The sequence below is a fragment of the Equus caballus genome, chromosome 7, assembly GCF_041296265.1.
Source record: "Equus caballus isolate H_3958 breed thoroughbred chromosome 7, TB-T2T, whole genome shotgun sequence".
Classification (NCBI taxonomy): Eukaryota; Metazoa; Chordata; class Mammalia; order Perissodactyla; family Equidae; genus Equus; species Equus caballus.
In genome coordinates this window covers 4,143,733-4,161,625 of record NC_091690.1, presented here as the reverse complement: position 1 = coordinate 4,161,625, position 17,893 = coordinate 4,143,733, and the positions used below count along the sequence as shown (strand labels likewise).

Here is a 17,893-nt window from a genome sequence, read left to right as displayed (position 1 = left end):
AGACAGGCCCCGCCGCTCGGGACCCGAGCTTAACCTGCAGGCTGTCGCCCGTGACACCCACACTGCGACGCCAGACAAATGGGCCAACTCTGCCGGGATTGGCGTCCCGACCCCCTCATGCGGGGATGTGGTTTTATACTTCTGAGTGAAGATCGAAATTGTAGTGACCAGTCACCTGTTGGAGAACGGGGGGTTTTAGAGGTGACCACGTGCGACCCCAAGTAGCGGCCACAGGCGGGGTGGGGACGGCGGGGACCAGGGTGTGCCTGCCCCGAGGGTTTTCCCACCCTTTCCCCGGGCACAGTCCCACAGCGTCATGCCTGGCTATTGTGACCGGGCCGTCCTCCTGCTCCCCAGGCCTCGGCCGGGGCGGCCAGACGCCAGGCCAGGCTCACCGTCTCCCCTGTTCCCTAACAGTGACGAAGAACCCGAAGGCGCCGTCCTCCCGAAGGACAAGCTGGTGTCCCTGTGTAAATGCGACCCCATCCTCAAGTGGATGAGGAACTGTGATCACATCCTGTACCAGGCGCTGGTGGAGATCCTCATTCCCGACGTGCTACGGCCAGTGCCCAGTAAGCCGCCGCCCCGTGCCCCTTCCCTGGTGGGGCCCGCTCGACGCGGGTGCGGAGAGTCCAAAGCGAGGGCAGCAGCTTGGTCGCCCCAGAGGCTGTGGCTCTGGCCTGCTGGTTTTCCTTGTTGCTGACCCAGAAAGAGGGCGAGGGGAGGGCGGCCCGCCCTCAGGTCACCCCCCCACACACAACCACCCCACCGGCTGGGCTCCAGGCTTCACGGGCTGCGCCCCTGCCCCGCGCTGGGCGGTGCCGGGTGACACCCCCTCTCCCATTTCCTCCTGGGCCCTGGATGTCCCCAGAGGGCAGGGCCGTGGTCACAGGACAGCCCTCCCCCTGCCTGTGGCACCTGCTGAAAACCTCAGGGATGGGCTGAACCAGGTTCTAACCAGCTTCCCCGGTGGATCAGACACTGTGCTCAGCTTCCTCCTCGGTGGAGACACTTCAGCATCAAAGGGTGGATTTCACGGACTTTGCTCCAAATCCCAGCATGCTTAATTGAGGAAAGAAGAAAAATGGAACCATGTGCCTTGATGGCTACACCCGTGTGGTGCTGACATGTGCCATGGGGACCTTCCCAGGGGGGTCTGTCCCCCATGCTTTGGGGACCCCACACGGGCCCCACAGCCTGCATGGCCTCCAGTGGCGATGACAACGCCCTCCACCAGGGTGCGCCAGCCCCTTACACACAGGCTCCCCGGGCTCCCAGTATCCTGACAGCTCCTGGGGAAGCAGCAGTGCCCCGGGCGGGCGGAGGACGAGGAAGCCACACACTGAGGCCTCGCTCCTAATAAATGACCGTCGCGGGCGCCGCAGGTTACGCCAGGCGGGTGCCTGTCAGCCCTGGGGAAAGCTCGGTCTCCTTAATGAACGCGTCCGCTGCTTCTGTGCCACAAAAAGGGGAGGAGCACAACTATGGCATTTCTCCTGGGCCTCGCCTGCCCGAAACTGCTCAGCCCCCTCGGCACGGCTGACATTAGACCCGGGTCATCTCCGGGGGGCTGCCCTGGGCGCTGAGGGGGCTGAGCAGCAGCCCTGGCCCCACCCACATGATGCCAGGAGCTCCCCCAGTGTGACAGCCGCAGACGTCCCCTGGGGGTAGGATCGCCCCTGGTAAGCAGCACCAGCGTAGACACACAGATGACAGGGAGCAAGAGCACTGGCCGGCCCGAGTCCCCCCAGCGCCTCCCTCCCTGAGTGTCCTGCCTTCTCGCTCGTCCGGGGCCTGCGCAGTCGTCTCTTTCTCTGTGTTGCTTGTCCTTCAGGGCTGTCACTTTCATTGCATCTGTACCTCTGGCCCCTGATGCTGATCCCGACAGGCACCACTGCCTTCCTCCGTGTTAATATCGCGTCTGTGTCTCCCAGGCACCTTGACACAGGCGATCCGGAACTTTGCCAAGAGCTTGGAAGGCTGGTTGACAAACGCCATGAGCGACTTCCCACAGCAGGTCATCCAGACCAAGGTAACTGCCGCGCTGCAAGTCCCTCTGCTCGGGGAGCTGAGGACCGCGGGGCCCAGAGCATGCAGGCGGCCCCGTGCATCGTGAGGGTCAGTGGTCCCGCCAGGAAGCCCGAGGTGCTGGCAGGGAGGGCACGACAGCAGGCGCCATTCGCTGTGATCCACCCGGGTCGATTCTGAACAGATGGAATGTTCCTATGCTCATCACCCTTGTTACAATAGCATTGGCCACAATTCAGAATTTAAAATGTGGCGGCGTGGGCCTACATGCGGAAAAGAGAATGAGGGTCCACCACCCCCAGGAGGGCCTCCCAGAGCTGCTGTGTGCCGACGGGGCCCGATTCTGGGCATCTGGTCTGCGGCCTACAGTCTGGAGCTGATCTGTTGGGCCAGCAATTCTCAAACTTCAGGGCACATAAGAATCGCCCTGGTAGTTGTCAAAAAGGACAGATTCCCAGGGGCCAGCCCAGTGGCCTGGTGGTTGAGTTCAGTGCGCTCTGCTTTGGTGGCCCAGGTTTGATCCCCAGGTGTGAGCCTACATCACTCGAGAGTGGCCATGCTGTGGCAGTGACCCACATACAAAATAGAGGAAGATTGGCACAGATGTTAGCTCAGGGACAATCTTCCTCAGCAAAAAAAAAAAAAAAAAAAAAGTGCAGATTCCCAGGCCACACACCCCCCAGTCTGATCCAGTGCCCAGGAATCTGTATTTTCACTGACCTCTCCAGACAGCCAAAGGAATTCTAGAAGCGGGGACATAAACATGCTGTCCCCAATTCTGACCCACCCACCGGTGCTGCGGCATCTGCTCTAGATGCCACGTGAGGCGCTGGTGACTCTGTGCCCCTCGCTGATGCTCGGTCTCCAGGTCCTTGAGGCTGTCGGGGGGTGGGTCCCTGTCCCCTGCCTGAATGGCTCCTTCCTGCACTCACCTGGCGTGCCGCCCTCGGTGCAGGTTGGCGTGGTCAGCGCCTTCGCCCAGACGCTGCGCCGCTACACGTCGCTCAACCACCTGGCGCAGGCGGCACGTGCGGTGCTGCAGAACACTTCCCAGATCAGCCAGATGCTCAGCGACCTCAACCGCGTGGACTTCGCCAACGTGCAGGTGGCCTCCCCCGGGCGGGTCCCCAAGGCCTGGGACAGGGCTCAGGGGAGTGGGCCACAGAGCAGGGATGGCGTGCGTGCGACCCCCAGCCCCCCGATCTAGCTTTCCACCCTTCGAGAAAGACACAAACCCACAGGATTCAGCCCACAGCAAAGCCCGGTGCCTCGCCCGGCCTGGCACATGTCTCTGTTGCGTGAAACGGGTTTGGGGTGGAGCCTTCTGTGGACACCCAGGGACCCAGGGACCCAGGGACCCAGACCTCTGCTCCGTGATCTCTCAGGTCCCCCTGGCATCCAGGTTCTGGGATGGATGCTTGGTTCATTTTCTTTAAAAAACTGTCTTCCTGTCGCCATCTTCACGGGCTTAGGACGACGCAGGCCAAAGGCGAATGGATCCTGCTGCTGTGTTTACACCCAGTTCAGGCCCCGAGTTTATCCAGCAAATAAACAAACACATTTAGAAGAGTGAACACTTCAAAATAAAGCAACACAAAGCCCTTGGGGGGGTCTGAGCCTTGGATGTGGGGAGCCTGGATCTCGGTCCCTAGAAGAGGGGGCAGCTGCCCTCTGTGCCCTGTGGAGTGGGGACAGCTGTGCTCAGCGCAGCTGGCGGAGGCCAAGGGCGGGAAGGCGTGTGCACCCGGCATGGTGTCCGGCCTGGAGCTGGTGCCAGGCGAGGGCCGCCGGTCAAGGCCGGGGTCCCTGGGCGCCCCACCCTGGGCGGTGGGCCGGGGGCTGTCGCTGTCCGCGGTGCTGACCCGCCGCGCCCCGCAGGAGCAAGCGTCGTGGGTGTGCCAGTGCGAGGAGAGCGTGGTGCAGCGGCTGGAGCAGGACTTCAAGCTGACCCTCCAGCAGCAGAGCTCCCTGGACCAGTGGGCCAGCTGGCTGGACAACGTGGTCACCCAGGTCCTGAAGCAGCACGCGGGCAGCCCCAGCTTCCCCAAGGCCGCCCGGCAGTTCCTGCTCAAGTGGTCCTTTTACAGGTGAGGCCCTGCCTGAGCGTCGAGAACTCCTGGGAGGGTGGGCGGGGCGCCAGAGGTCGTCCCACCTGCTCAGCGGGCCGGGGACGGTGGCCGAAGCCCCAAACGAGGGCGCCACCTGTGGGCCTCATCCTGGCGGGCGAGTTCCCCGGGGCCTAAAGGCCCCCCATGGTCTAAAACCAAGTGGAGGCTTCCAGGGGCAGAAATCGTCATCCTGCGGCCTTCTGGAAAAGTGTGGCAGCTCAAGGGCATGCGTTTATTTCTGCTCCCTCGCAAAACCCACAAAGGGATGGTGAAGGAAGTTTCTAGAAGGCATAAACCCCCAAGGACAGAGAGAACAGGAGCGCAGATGGTGGCAGATGGGAGATGAGAACACGAGTTTGGGAGATGGAGCAAGGTGGTCAGCACAGGCGGGGAGCCAGACCGGAAGCAACAGTCAGGCCTCTGTTCACGCACTGCCAAGAGTGAGCAGGAGGACAGGCTCCCATGTCCCCGCGGAGAGGCACCAGGCAAGGGTCAGGTGGATCAGGTGTATAGAGCTAAAAGTCACGTATGTAAATGTGTTATGATGAATCATCGTTGTAGCCAGCGCTGGGGGTCTGGTGGTTAAGATTCGGCGCCCTCACTGCCCTGGCCCGGGTTCGTGTCCTGGTCAGGGACCCACATCACCCGTCTGTCGGTTGTCACACTGTGGCGGCTGCGTGTTGCTTTGATGCTGAAAATGCTGCCACCAGGATTTCAGATACCAGCAGGGTCCCCCGTGGTGGACGGGTTTCAGCGGAGCTTCCAGACTCAGACAGACCAGGAGGAAGGACCTGGCCACCCAATTCTGAGAAAATTGGCCGCAAAAACACTGTGAATAGCAGGAGAGCGTGTCTCATAGAGCACGAGAAGACGCGAGGATGGCGCAGAAAGACCGGGCAGGGTTCCGCTCTGCTGTCCACGGGGTTGCTAGGAGGCACAATCAACTTGACGGCACTGACAACCACCATAATTATATATAAATACATAGATAATTATTATACATTAATATATAGAGATTTCTTTCAAGGAACTAGCTCACGCGATTGTGGGGGCCCGCAAGTCTGAAGTCTGTGGGGCAGCCTGGCAGCTGGAGACCTTCAGGCAGGAGCTGATGCTGCTGTCCACAGTGGCATTTCTTCTTCCTCAGAGAAACCTCAGTTTTGCTCTGAAGGCCTTTCAACTGATTAGACGAGGCCCACCCATGGTATCAAGGGTCATCTTTACTTAAAGTCAACGGCTGGTAGATGTGAACCACACCTACAGAACACCTTCAAGCAACACCTAGACCAGTGTTTGAGTGAACGACTGGTATGATGGCCCAACTGAGAGAAAAAAATATGGAGAAAGAAAGGAAAATGTGAGAGAGAGAAACCATGAAAGAAAAACATGAGAGACAGAAAAACAAATTAAAAGATTTGATCCAGAAAGTTTGATATCCTGCCGTTGAGAATTTTAGGAGAGGGGCCAGCCCAGTGGCATAGCAGTTAAGATTGCGTGCTCTGCTTCGGTGCCCCCGGGTTCACCAGTTTGGATCCCAGGCACGGACCTATGCACCACTCATCAAGCCACGCTGTGGCAGGATCCTACATATAAAGTAGAGGAAGGTGGGCACGGATGTTAGCTCAGGGCCACTCTTCCTTAGCAAAAAAGAGGAGAATTGGCAGCAGATGTTAGCTCAGGGCTAATCTTCCTCAAAAAAGAAAAAAGAATTTTGAGAGAGAGAAAATAGTGCGAATGAATATAATAAAACATAATCAAGAAACGATCTCGGAACTAAGGGCGCAAGTTCCAACTGGAACAGCTGCCAGGTTCCCAGCAGAGCGAATGAGAGCGTCCCCGCGGGGCCTCCCCGTTAGATTCAGAGAACGAGGGGCGAAGGGCTGTCATAAGGGCTTCCAGAGAGACAGCAGCAGGTGACGCTGACAGGCCAGGGACCCGAACAGCGTCAGACTTCTGGACAAGAAGGCAGAACCTAGAAGACAGGGCGCCATGTCTTCAGAATCCTGAAAGGTGACATTTCCGAGCTCACCCGTGCAGACACCGAGCCACGAGCCCTTTGGAGGACCCCAAGGTCCTAAGGTGGCTGTGGAGAAGCTCTGGAAAAGCTACTTTGAGCAGAGGCATCCCTCCAGGCCGGCACCGAGCTGGGTGGGCCGAGCGGACCATGGTGGGAAGCCGGGTCCCGACAGCGCAGCGGCCGCACAGCCCATGTTTTCCCAGCTCCAGACGTGAGCAGCGTGCTGCCCGCGACTCTTTCCAGAAGCTGTGCTGACGTGAAGCGTCGGGAGGAGGAAGCTGGCGCGTGGGGACCCCGAGCAGAGCCCTGGGTGGAGGGGGAGGTGGGGGGACAGAGACAGCCCGGAGGAGGGGTGGCCGGCGTGGGCTGGATCTGGTCTCATTGGGAAACGAAAGAGCTGGAAGCGCCTGGAAATTCTGTCTGGTTTTTAGGAGCCTGAACCACTGAGTCGGGGGTGGCGGGAGGAGGCAAGGGCGTGGGGCAGGCAAGGCCGCCTGCTGTCGGGGAGTCTAAGATGCTGAGAAGACCCCTTGTCTAAGGCTTGCGTCCGAGACCCCCATACTCAGAGCCCACTGCGACCCCCTGTGCCATCTCGGTCACCTGGACACGGGGTGGTCTGGGCGGCTGGCGGGCCCTCCTAGGTAGGTCTCGGGGTGCCCAGCCGCCCTCGGAGCTGAGGAAAGCCAGGCTGGGCCGCCTGCCGGGCTCCGTGCCCCGGGCCGTCCCAGCCGCCGTGTCCCCGCAGCTCCATGGTGATCCGCGACCTCACGCTGCGCAGCGCCGCCAGCTTCGGCTCCTTCCACCTCATCCGGCTGCTGTACGACGAGTACATGTTCTACCTGGTGGAGCACCGCGTCGCCGAGGCCACCGGCGAGACGCCCATCGCCGTCATGGGCGAGGTGAGGGCCGCTCCCTGGCGGGGCGCGGGTGTGCACGGGCGGAGCGCGACACTGGCGGCCCCGAGAGAGGACACGTGCAGCCAGAGTGCTGGGGCCCACAGGCCTGGGTGCAGAGCCTGGTCGCCGGTCACCTGCCCTCTGCGACCCTGCGCAGGAGTTCCTGCCTCCAGCGAGGCCTCAGACACCCTATTCTGGGGGGGTTATTGTGGCCAAATACACATAACCTAGAATTTCCCATTTTCCCATCTTAAAATGAACAATTCACTGGCATTTAGTGCATTCACAGAGTTGTGCAACCACCACCTCTGTCTAGTTCCAGAACATTCCATCCCCCCAAAAGAACCCTATCCCCATGAGCAGTCCCCCCACCCACTCCCCAGCCCCTGGCACCCACGAGCCCGCTCTCTGTCTGTGGATCTGCCTGTTCTGGACGTTTCCCGTCAATGGGGTCACATGCCGTGTGTCCTTCTGTGTCTGCTTCCCTCCCTGAGCATCGTGTGTGCAGGTTCATCCACGTGCGGCCGTGTCATGGCCTCGCTCCTCTTCATGGCTGCATAATATTCCAGCATGTGGGTGGGCCACCCTGTGTGGATCCATCATCCACTGATGGGCATTTGGGCTGTTTCCACTTGTCAGCTACTGTGAATGGTGCTGCTATGAACATTTGTGCACGGGTTTTCATTTGCACACCTGTTCTCTAGTCCCTTGGGCGGGTCCCCCCCAGGAGCGGAATTGCTGGGTCACGTGAGGTTGTTTTGAGGAAGAAACGAGGGGATATTGTAGAGCATTTAATACACAATAAGCCCCTGATAGAAAAAAATGGCAGCTGTTCCTCCATGGTCACTATTCCGAGGCCACAGCCCTGTCCCCTCCTGGCCTGGGCAGCCAGTGGCTCTCCAGCAGCTCCCAGGCGCGGCCCAGAAAGTGTCAGAGGGACGCCCCCCCCCCCCATCAGAGCCACTTCTTGTCCAGAACTCCTGTCCCTTACAAAGTGGAGGTCTGTCCTGGCTGTGGGTGGAGGACACGGCTCACGTCCCCCGGGCCGCTCTGTGCAGCCCCTGACGCTGGGCTTCTCTCTTCCAGTTCAACGACCTCGCCTCTCTGTCGCTGACGCTGCTCGACAAAGGTGCGTGTGGCCGTGGCTCTCCCTCCCGCCCTTGCTTGGTGGAAATGGGGGCGGCCTGGGGCAGGTTGGGGGCCTCCAGGAGCTGCCATCCAGGTGGCGAGTGACACCTCTGCGGGACTAGCCCCAGCGGAGCTCTGAGGAGCTGCCCTGCCACCTCCCCCTTGAGGGTGGCGCTTTGGGGCCCCTTCATCCTGCTCCTCAGGCACCTCCTGCAGCCACATCCGGAGGGGGAGCGGGGCAGGCGGGCCAGAAAGCCGCCTCCTGGCCCATCCCTGCCTATGGGAGTGGGAGGGCCAACTGCCCAGGGAACCCTGCCAGGAACGTGACCCTGGCCCGTGGGCGCTGGTCCGGGGAGGTCCCGGGTAAGGAGGCCCCTGGGTGCTGCAGGGCAGGCCAGGGAGGACCAGGTGACCAAGACCAGAGGCCACAGCGGTGCCCGAGCTGGGCCCGCTGGGGCCTGTGCACCTCCCTGAAGATGCACTTCTCTCTCTCTCCTGTGCCTCCCCCGTCCTCGTCCCCACTGCTGACCCCACAGATGACATCAGCGAAGACCGGGGCAGCGAGGCCGACTCGGACGCCCGTGGCTTGGGCGAGCCCCTGGTGAAGCGCGAGCGCAGCGACCCCGCCCACCCCCTGCAGGGCATCTAGCCAGGGCCCCGCTCCGGACCGACTCCTCGAGCCCCACCGGACAGTGCCTCTCAGACGAAGTGACCTTCCTGCCACACGGCGTCCCACAGGACGCACTCTTGCTCCAGAAACACAGCTGTCCACCAGGCGGAGTGGCGCGGGCCCCGGGCGCTGCCCAGCTGTCTCCTCCCGGCTCCGAATGTTCTGGTTCTCCCCCTGCTGGACCGTGTGGGGCGTCCACACATCCCGCCGTGGGGGCTGGATCAGCCGGGGCCTCCGCCTGGCAGCTCCTCCATCCAGGCTTCACCGTAATGTTAAAACAACTCAGCGGATCCCCGGAGGGAGGATGTCCTGCGGCTGTGGGGCAGGGCCAGGCTGGTGGCGGCCACGGGGCCCCGGTGCCCCTGCGGTGGGAAGGGACCGTCACACTGCTGTGCCCCGAGGTCCCTCGTGGACGGACCGCGCGCGGCCTCCTGCCCTGCCCAACCCCCGGGAGCCCCTTATCTAGACGCCAAAGGTTTCCAGAAGCAGCTCCCGCTTGGCTCAAAGAAGAAGTCACGGAAGCGGGCCCACTCATGCCAAGACACGGTGGTGTCTTTAAAAATCAAACCAGATTTATCAGCGACGCAAATGTCTGGACTCTGTCCATGTTCACGGCCAACGTCAAGCCAAACCGCTGGGTCTGGACCGAGCTTGTTCCCAAGGGGCCGGGCGGTCAGCATCCAGCGGCGCCTCCAGAGGGCGGCCACGCCGCCAAGCCTGTGCCCAAACAGCCGTGCCTGCATCCCACTCCACAGAATCTTCCAGAACGCCGCCGAGTCCGCGATCCTGGAACCCTGTGACCCCGCGCAAGTCCCATCTTAAACTGCTCAAGTCGAAACTCTGCTCTGGGGACAAACGGCTCCTGAGGCCTCACACCCGGGACCCATCTCCATCCTCACACGTGGCACCAGCTTGTGCAGTTCTGTCCCCACACCAGCCGCAGGAGAAGGGACAGCCGTCTGGTCCAGGACGCACCGCCTTGTGACATGCAATCGTTTCTCTTTTTGGAAATACGTTGATACCAATAGTTTTGTGCTGTTATTAGAACATTTCTTATGAATGTGCATATTGCAATATATTTGGTCCCTGGTATTTTTTTCTCCTTCATGCCGAAGGTACTAATGCCAACGCACATGGCCTTGAAAACCTTCCTTCCCATGGCAGGGTGCAGGGAGGGCAGAGGGGAAGGACCAGGAAGCTGTGAGCCTGTTTCCGAAACCCAACGTCCGTGAGGATCAGCCTCGTTCAGGACTCAGATGGCATCAGACAGAAGGAGCGTCTTTACAATCCCGTCTCCTCCCGGGAGACGTGGAGGCCGCGGTCCAAGGATGGTGACAGCCCGCCTTTTCTTCTGCGCGTGGTGACCGACACAGACTGGGTTTCTGCCTCCCTCTGTCCTTGCAGGATTCCCCGAGGAGGAACACCCGCGACAGTAATGACACGAGCCTTCCAAGCCCCTTCTCGGTTTTCGTTGCAATAAACATGTTGAATGTACCCGTTTGGGGTCACGATCCACACTCCAGCCCCTGCCCCCACAGTGGCCCTGGAGGATGTGCCCTCCCTCCTGGCCTCCCCCTGCCCGGGACAGCCAGCCTGGCCCAGAGGGGAAGCCGTGGGGCTGCCTGCAGCACTCCCCACCCCCACCCCAGGCTCCCTGTGGAATGTTCTAGAAGGAGCAGGCTCCCCAAGCCTTACTCAGCGAAGCCAGCCTCGGCCAGAGATGGCGAGAAACTCCTTCAGACGTTGCAGAATGAATGCCCGCCCAGCCACTGGTGTAGCCCACGGCGGTTCCCAGGGTTTATTCGGTAGAGTGATGGGGACCGATGTGCAGGATGCCCTAAGAATAGGGGCCAGGGCGGCATCCCAAAGCCTGTTCCTGGGCCCATCCTCGGGGAGCCCGGCTCGTGGGACTAAGGAGGGGTGGGGAACCCGTATGGTTGTGACCGTCCCCTCTCAGGGGCCTCTGCCACAGGTGATCGTAGGACTTTAACCCCGCGGGACAGCGACAGGCTGAGGAACCGGGAAAGGCCCTCAGGCAGGAGGATGTTCTGGAAACGTGGACGCAGCTCCCCATCACCCGCCCTAAAGCTGCTTCTCGTGCCAGCCCAGTGCCCCATGGGCCCGCAGAGATCTCGGCCTTGGCCCCAGCCCAGGCCCCTCTGCCCCAGGAAGAGGCCTGGGGCCCCCAGGTGACACGGACACCGTCCGTCCCTTCCCTGGGCTGGAGCTCCCGGGCCCATGCGGCCTGATGCTCGGCTCTCACCATCTTGAGATCCTTGATCATTTTTCGACGCAGGCCAAGCTGTCATTGTGCACGGGGCCCCTCACACTTTGTGGCCTTCCTGGGGAACAGCCAGGACCCACCCACGCAGCCTCCCTTCCGCTGGGGGCCAGGTCCTGACTCTGGGCCGACTCCCAGCCCGGCTCCAGGAACCCAGACTGGCCCCCGCCCCCTCCAGCCTGGGGACCCTGAGCAGCAGCCACCCCCCAGCCCTGCCCCTCCGAGCGCCAGGCCCAGTGGCAGGGCGCCAGGGCCCCTGCTAGGAGAGCCAGGCCTGCCCTTGGGGCCTGAGTGGCTGGTGAGGCCCATGAGCACCCGTGGGCGAGGCCCACATGATTACTGCCCCAGGAGCCGGAGAGGAGATGAGGAGGGGAGACCGCTGAAGGCCCAGAGGCTGTCAAGCCCCTCGAAGGGCCCAATGGGTAGGGCCCTGGAGCACAGGCACTGCACAACGAGGGGGACCCAGTCCTCTCGAGAGCCCCTGGGAGGTTCTGACCAATCACAGCGGCTCCACGCTACATGGTTCTGTCCAGCCTCCTCCTCTTTTCAACAATCTCCCAAGGTAGGTGTTACCCCCATTGTACACACAGAAAAACTCAAGCTGCTGGCTGGAATGCAGGCACGAAGGCTGGAGCACCAACAGCCATCTTGGGCCTTGAGGTGGACATCATATAGTAAGGATGGCAAAGCAATGAGACAGAGGGAGCCTGGGTCCCTGGTGATCATTACAGCCCTAATAGCCTCCAGTAAGAGTTCAATAAGCTGCAGCTGGGGGGTGCAGGGGGACCCAGAGATTTCCTGCTTCCAAGAGCTCTCTGGTAGTAAGAACTCTGAAGGAAGATGTAAGGTGCATGCACACGCGTGCACACACACACGCACACCCCAACTGCAGACGTGCTGAGAAGGGAGAGATTCTCCCTGGCTGGGAGTGACACCCCTCCCCCGGTTTCTCTCCCGCCTCTCAAGCTGCTGCCCCTCTGCGCCTGCGTCCTGCGCCTTCCACACCCTCCGTGAGCTCGTCCATCCTCCCACCTGCCCCACAGCTGCCCACCCACCGCTGCTCCAAGGTCCTGGGGGCCTCGCCCTCCACAGAGCAAGACTGGATGGGGCTCGGCATCCAGCTGTCCAGACCTCCTCCCCGTGTCTCCATCACAGCGTGGGTCCTACCATCCTTCCAACCGCCCGAGCCAGAAACCCGGGGCCACCCACCCCTCCTACCTCTTCAAAACGCACAAACACTGCCCCCTCGATGCTCTGATTTCTCGCTCCTGGAGTTCAGCCCACTGTCTCATTTCGGGCTCTTTCACCTTCGCACACACACATCCCTTCTTCTTGAATAGCACTCATCTTAATCGACACCTCCTCCAGGAAGCCTTCCTGGAAGCTCCCCAGCTCGATTCGGATCCTTCTACCCCCCCCCTTCCGTGTCCCATACGTTCCTGTAATTGCTTGTCATCGGCTCTGTGGGTGAGCAGCTCTCGTCTGCCTCACTCGATATTCTATTTCCCAAATCCAGCACAGTGTGCGCTCAACGGTGGCTGAGAGGCTGAGTGCGTGAGGAGGGCTCCCAGGAGGAGGTGCTATTCATGGTCCATGCAGAGGTAGGGGAAAGGAGGAGAGAAAATGGAGGAATGGTCAGGAATGGCCAAAGTAAAGAAAATCAAAGTCATTCAGAAGGCCACCTGCAGAATTGTTGATCTGATCAGAGCTGAGATTCAGAAAGACTTATCCAGGCACAGTGGGTTCACCAGAAAAGCCTGGAAGCAGGAGGTCACATAGGTATTTGCTAAGATGGCACAAGCGGGGGCATGAGGTTCTAGCAGGCCAAGTGGGTTATGAGATCGAGTTGGTGCATTATGACCAGTGTAGTTTTTGCGAGTTTTTTTTTTTTTTTTTTTTTTTTGCTGCGGAAGATTGGCCCTGAACTAACATCTGTGCCAATCCTCCTCTATTTTGTATGTGGGTTGCTGCCACAGCATGGCTGCCAACGAGTGGTGTAGGTCCGCTCCCAGGAACCAAACCTGGCTGCCGAAGCAGAGTGTGAAAACATAACCACTAGGACACTGGGCAGCCCCTAGTTTTCTTTTTAATGGGCCAGGATAGAAAGAGAAAACATCAGGAGTGTTCACGTAATAAAGATAGATGTGGCTCTGCAAAATCCTTATTTCAGTACCTCTGATGTGTGTATACATACACACATGGCATGGGCTGCAATGTAGAACGTACTGAATATACACATGGCTCGAAAGCCACGATACTGGAGAGCCGTCCTCAAGCTATTCTGAGGTCAGGGCTCCCTTCTAGAATGCCCTGTGATGGAGGTCCGTGGGGTTTCCCTCTCCAGCATTCCTTCCACCTTCTTTTGGAATAACGCCCTGATTCCTCTTTGGGGAACGACCTTTCTCCCCGGGTTTTCAAGACCCTCTCCGTGTGGGCGCCCTCACATCCTCAGGACACTGTTCCAGGCAGAGCGAACAGAGGGAACGACTTGGCTGTGGCCAGCAGCCAGGAGACTCGGGGGCGGGAGGTGGGGTGGGGCTGGAGGGAGAAGCGAGGGGAGATGGGGCGGGCTTCCTACATCCTTGTGGGGACTTGGGTTTCATTCCGGGAGTGCTGGCCCCTGAGTAAGAGGCCCAGGACCTCAAGGCGGGTAGAGAACTCCCCTCCATCCGCCCTGGTCCGGACGACTGGCCGCCGGACCCCTCCCCTCCGATGTCTCAAATGGCACCCGGACCTACCCCTGGGCCCCTAGAGGACTCGCTGGGTCACTATTTCGTGGAGGCACGAACTGGGTGGGGTCGGGGACAGCGGGAGGGGCAGGGACTCATCACGTGGCCGCCCTCGGGACGCAGCCGACACTGTCTCCTGGGAATCTGAGCCGGGAGCTGCATCTAAGACCGACAGCAACACGGCTGGGCGTTCTCGGGGAGGTGCCCTGTCATCCTCAGGTCCCTCCGCAGCCGCCCCGTTCCTTCTCTGTTCTCTTAGATTTTATGAGCATCCTCATAACTTTCCAGCAAAATCCCCCTTTTGCTTCCACGGGCCAGAGGTGGTTTGGAGGTTTGCAACCCGCCTGCAAATCGACACGCCCTGGGTTCCCGGCAAGCCCGCAGTCAGCTTCCGAGGACGGAGAGCCCGCGAGTGACAGGCGGCGCATGCGCAGTGCCGGCAGCCCGCCCCTCGGGCCGCCTCCTCCCCCGCCCGCGCCCGCGGACCCGCCTCCGGGGCTGCCGGGCCTCGGAGATCCCGCCGGCTGGGCCCCTTCGCCGTCCCTCTGCCGCCCCCCAGCGTCCCTGTGCGACACGGCGCCTTCCTGTCCCCCGGGGAGCTGCGCGCTCGGATTTTGCCTGGCATGCAGGCTGTTCGGGTTACGAAATGGCAACAACGCCTGGACAGACCTCAAGCAACCGAGCGAAGGAGCCAGCTTCCTCTTCCCCCCCTCGTCCTCAAAGATTGCCCGCTTCTTTATCTCCCCACGAGATGATCAGTCATCACAAAAGGACAAGCGGTGCCCGGGCAGACACCATCCAAAGCGGGAGATCCAAGCCAGCCTCAGTCACTGCACAGGCGGGCGTCACGTGCCCCCGGACGCACCATGCTCCCTCACTCCAGCCCCAAATGCATGACCTGAACGTAACGATGAGGACACGTCAGGTAAAGCCCACATTAAGGGGCGTGCTGCAAAAGCGCTGGACGATACGCGCTTCCAGGGTCGTGGTCAAGAAAAAAACCGGATCTAGAGGAGCCAGAGAAGACTAAGGAGAAGGGACGGCAAAGGGCAACGTGGGGTCCAGGGCTGCCTCCCAGAAGAGGAAAAAAACATGAACGATGAACAGATGCAATCTGAATACGGTTTGTACATTAGCGAATGGGCTCCCATCCGTGTGCATTTCATGGTTTCCATCATGGCACTGTGTTGACATAAATGTTAATATCTAGGGAAGCTGGGGGGAGGCTTTACGGAACCCTTTGCACTATTTTTGCAACTTGTTTGTAGGTCAGAGTTCATTTTACATTGAAAAGTTAAAATTTTTAAAAATCACAAATAAATTGCAATAAGTATTTCCTCCCAGTTCCGTACCACACTAGCTGCTGCGGGATACAGGAGAGGGGGAAGCCGACGCCCCCAGCGTGGGGCAGGGGTCCCCCTCTGAGCGTCGGCCACAGTGGACATCCTGCCGTCAGGAACTTGACCCTGTGGACGGAGGGAGGACGAGGAAGGGGGCTGAGCAGACGAGGCCACCAGGACGATGTCCCTCCGCCCCCACCTGACTCTCAGCATCTGCGGGGCAGCAACCGGAGCAGAGGGATCTCTGGGTCCTGGACCTCAGGGTGGGGCTGGGCCTAGAGCAGACACTTCACACGCCGGCTCCCTGCTCGCCAGGGGAAGACGACACTCAAAGTATAGCTGCGCAGGCGCAACGTGGAGCCCAACCACAGAAGCCATTTCTGCCTTGGCTGGGGAGAGGGGATGCTCACAGTTCTCAGAGCCCAGCCCGGGCTCAGGGGTGCTCTGACTGGTCCCCTGGTGAGCCCAGGAGGAAGAGGCAGCAGAGACCCATGAGCAGGTTAGGGGGAGTCATTGGGATCCCGCCATTTCCCACTTCCAACCCTTGTATTAGGAAAAACCCCAAACTCTGCACTGTGGCCTATAAGGCCCCTCATGCCCCCTCCCTCGTCTCATCGCCTCATTCTGCCCTGGCTGCACGGAGCTCCGCCAGCTCACCAAAATTGCTTCCTGCCTCAGGACCTTTGCACTGACGTTCTGTCCAGAATGCTCCTCCTGCAAAACTCCTATGAAATGTCACCTCTTCAAAGAGGACTTCCCTGACCAGCCAATCAAAAGCATCCCCTTTCTGGTGCTCGCTGACAATCTGCGGTTTGATTTTCTTTGCAGCACTAGTCACTATCTCGAATTATTTTGCTAACCTGACTATTGTCAGTCTCGCCACAAAAGAATACAAAGGTTGGGGCTGGCCCCGTGGCCGAGTGGTTAAGTTCGTGCGCTCTGCTGCAGGCGGCCCAGTGTTTCGTTGGTTCGAATCCTGGGCGCGGACATGGCACTGCTCATCAGACCACGCTGAGGCAGCGTCCCACATGCCAGAACTAGAAGGACCCACAACGAAGAATATACAACTATGTACTGGGGGGCATTGGGGAGAAAAAGGAAAAAATAAAATCTTAAAAAAAAAGAATACAAAGGTCCGTGAAGAAGGGAGAGTCTCTCTTGTTCATACTGGGCCCCAACATGTAGAACAGTGCTGGCGCACAGTAGGTGCAGTGGATGCGTACAGCCACGTGACTGACGTGAACAGTGCTGGCACACAGTAGGTATGGTGGATGCATACAGCCGCGTGACTGACGTGAACAGTACTGGCGCACAGTAGGTGCAATGGATGCATACAGCCATGTGACTGACATGAACAGTGCTGGCACACAGTAGGTGTGGTGCATGCCTACGGCCGTGTGACCAACGTGAACAGTGCTGGTGCACAGTAGGTGTGGTGGATGCGTACCGCTGTGTAACAAATATCCCCAAACGGGGGGGCGGGGGGGTCAGAACAGTGAGCGTCATTAATTTCTCTGCCACAGTGTCTGTGGGTGAGACTGGGGAAGGGCGAGGCTGGGCAGCTGTCCCCCAGGGGCTTTGCCACGTGGCCTGTGACTGAGCTTCCCCACAGCGCAGCCACCTCAAGGCAGTGCCTCAGCGATGGCTGAAGGCTCTAGAAGCATCTGTGCCTGCAGCCGACAGCAGCTGCACGTCTGCCCTCGTCCTGGCCTCGCCTCCTTCGTTACAGCATCATTTCCACTGTGTTCTCTGCTTGGACCAGGAACAAGTCCAGCCCCTCAAAGGGAGGGAACAGCGACCTCACCTCCGATGGGGAGAGGGGCCAAGAATTTGGAGCCGTCTTTTAAAATTCTCTCCATAAGTGCTCAACACATATTTGGTCCATAAATAACTGTGACTAAGTCATTTTGGTGGAGGAGGCCAGAGAATGGAGCGAGGGCAGGCTGAAGGGGCTGGCTGCTGGCCGCCACCAGCGCTGTCACGGGCACTGTGAAACCAGTGGAAACCGAGCTGGCTCGTCAGGATGACAGGTTTAGCGTCTCTCAACGGCCCTTGAAAAAGCACAGCTGAACGATGTTTAGCGAGCGATGACATGTTGCTGGGAGTTCCCCAAAGTGTGGGAAGAATGTGGCGGATGAAATGACTTTCGGAGACACGCAGACATGGCACTGAATGCCACTGAGTGGCATGGATTAGAGTCTTCTCATCGTGTCAAGGAAAACGTTTCGGCGGAGTGAGAGGCCTTTCAAACCCTCTAAGACTTTCTAATCTCTCTTTACATCAAAGGAAAAGCAGACTTGGGCTCAGCATCCACCCAGAATTGACGAGCATTGTGTTCATGTTTATTTTTGCAATTATCTCCTAGGCGCGGCTTAGCAGCTTTCGACTTAAATGGTGATATATTCAATCTATTTAATGTAAACTTAAACCCATAAAAAGGCATATAAAGAAAACTACTAGGTTTATTAAAGGTCAGAGGGTTTAGAGATACGGGAAAGGCCGGGAAGATCTACCCACGAGAAATTACATAAAATGAAATATAAAGAAACGAACAAGCTAGAAATGAGGAAACCTAAGTCAACACACTGTGCGCGACCAGATGGACTGGAGGACCCCCTGGGGCCATTCCACACTGACATTCTAGCGATTTCTGGAGAATTTCTAACTCAAGGTCTGTGGCCTGTGCCCGAGGCCTG

General features: G+C 59.4%; 1 protein-coding gene across 4 annotated transcripts in view; it reads left to right on the top strand.

Moving 5' to 3' along the window:
* RFX2 (regulatory factor X2) overlaps window positions 1-10,341 on the top strand; it is a 92,045-nt gene extending 81,704 nt beyond the window's left edge. For 2 of the 4 annotated variants that reach the window (XM_023644554.2, XM_023644556.2), the window contains 7 exons: window positions 418-572; window positions 1,935-2,032; window positions 2,984-3,133; window positions 3,907-4,115; window positions 6,899-7,052; window positions 8,136-8,178; window positions 8,714-10,341. In XM_023644554.2, coding sequence (XP_023500322.2) covers window positions 418-572; window positions 1,935-2,032; window positions 2,984-3,133; window positions 3,907-4,115; window positions 6,899-7,052; window positions 8,136-8,178; window positions 8,714-8,826 — 922 coding nt within the window. In that variant the 3' untranslated portion in view covers window positions 8,827-10,341. Of the gene's footprint in view, window positions 1-417; window positions 573-1,934; window positions 2,033-2,983; window positions 3,134-3,906; window positions 4,116-6,840; window positions 7,053-8,135; window positions 8,179-8,713 lie in introns of all 4 variants that reach the window. The other 2 variants (XM_070272562.1, XM_023644555.2) reach the window with 1 other exon arrangement.
* The last annotated feature ends 7,552 nt before the right edge of the window (window positions 10,342-17,893 follow it).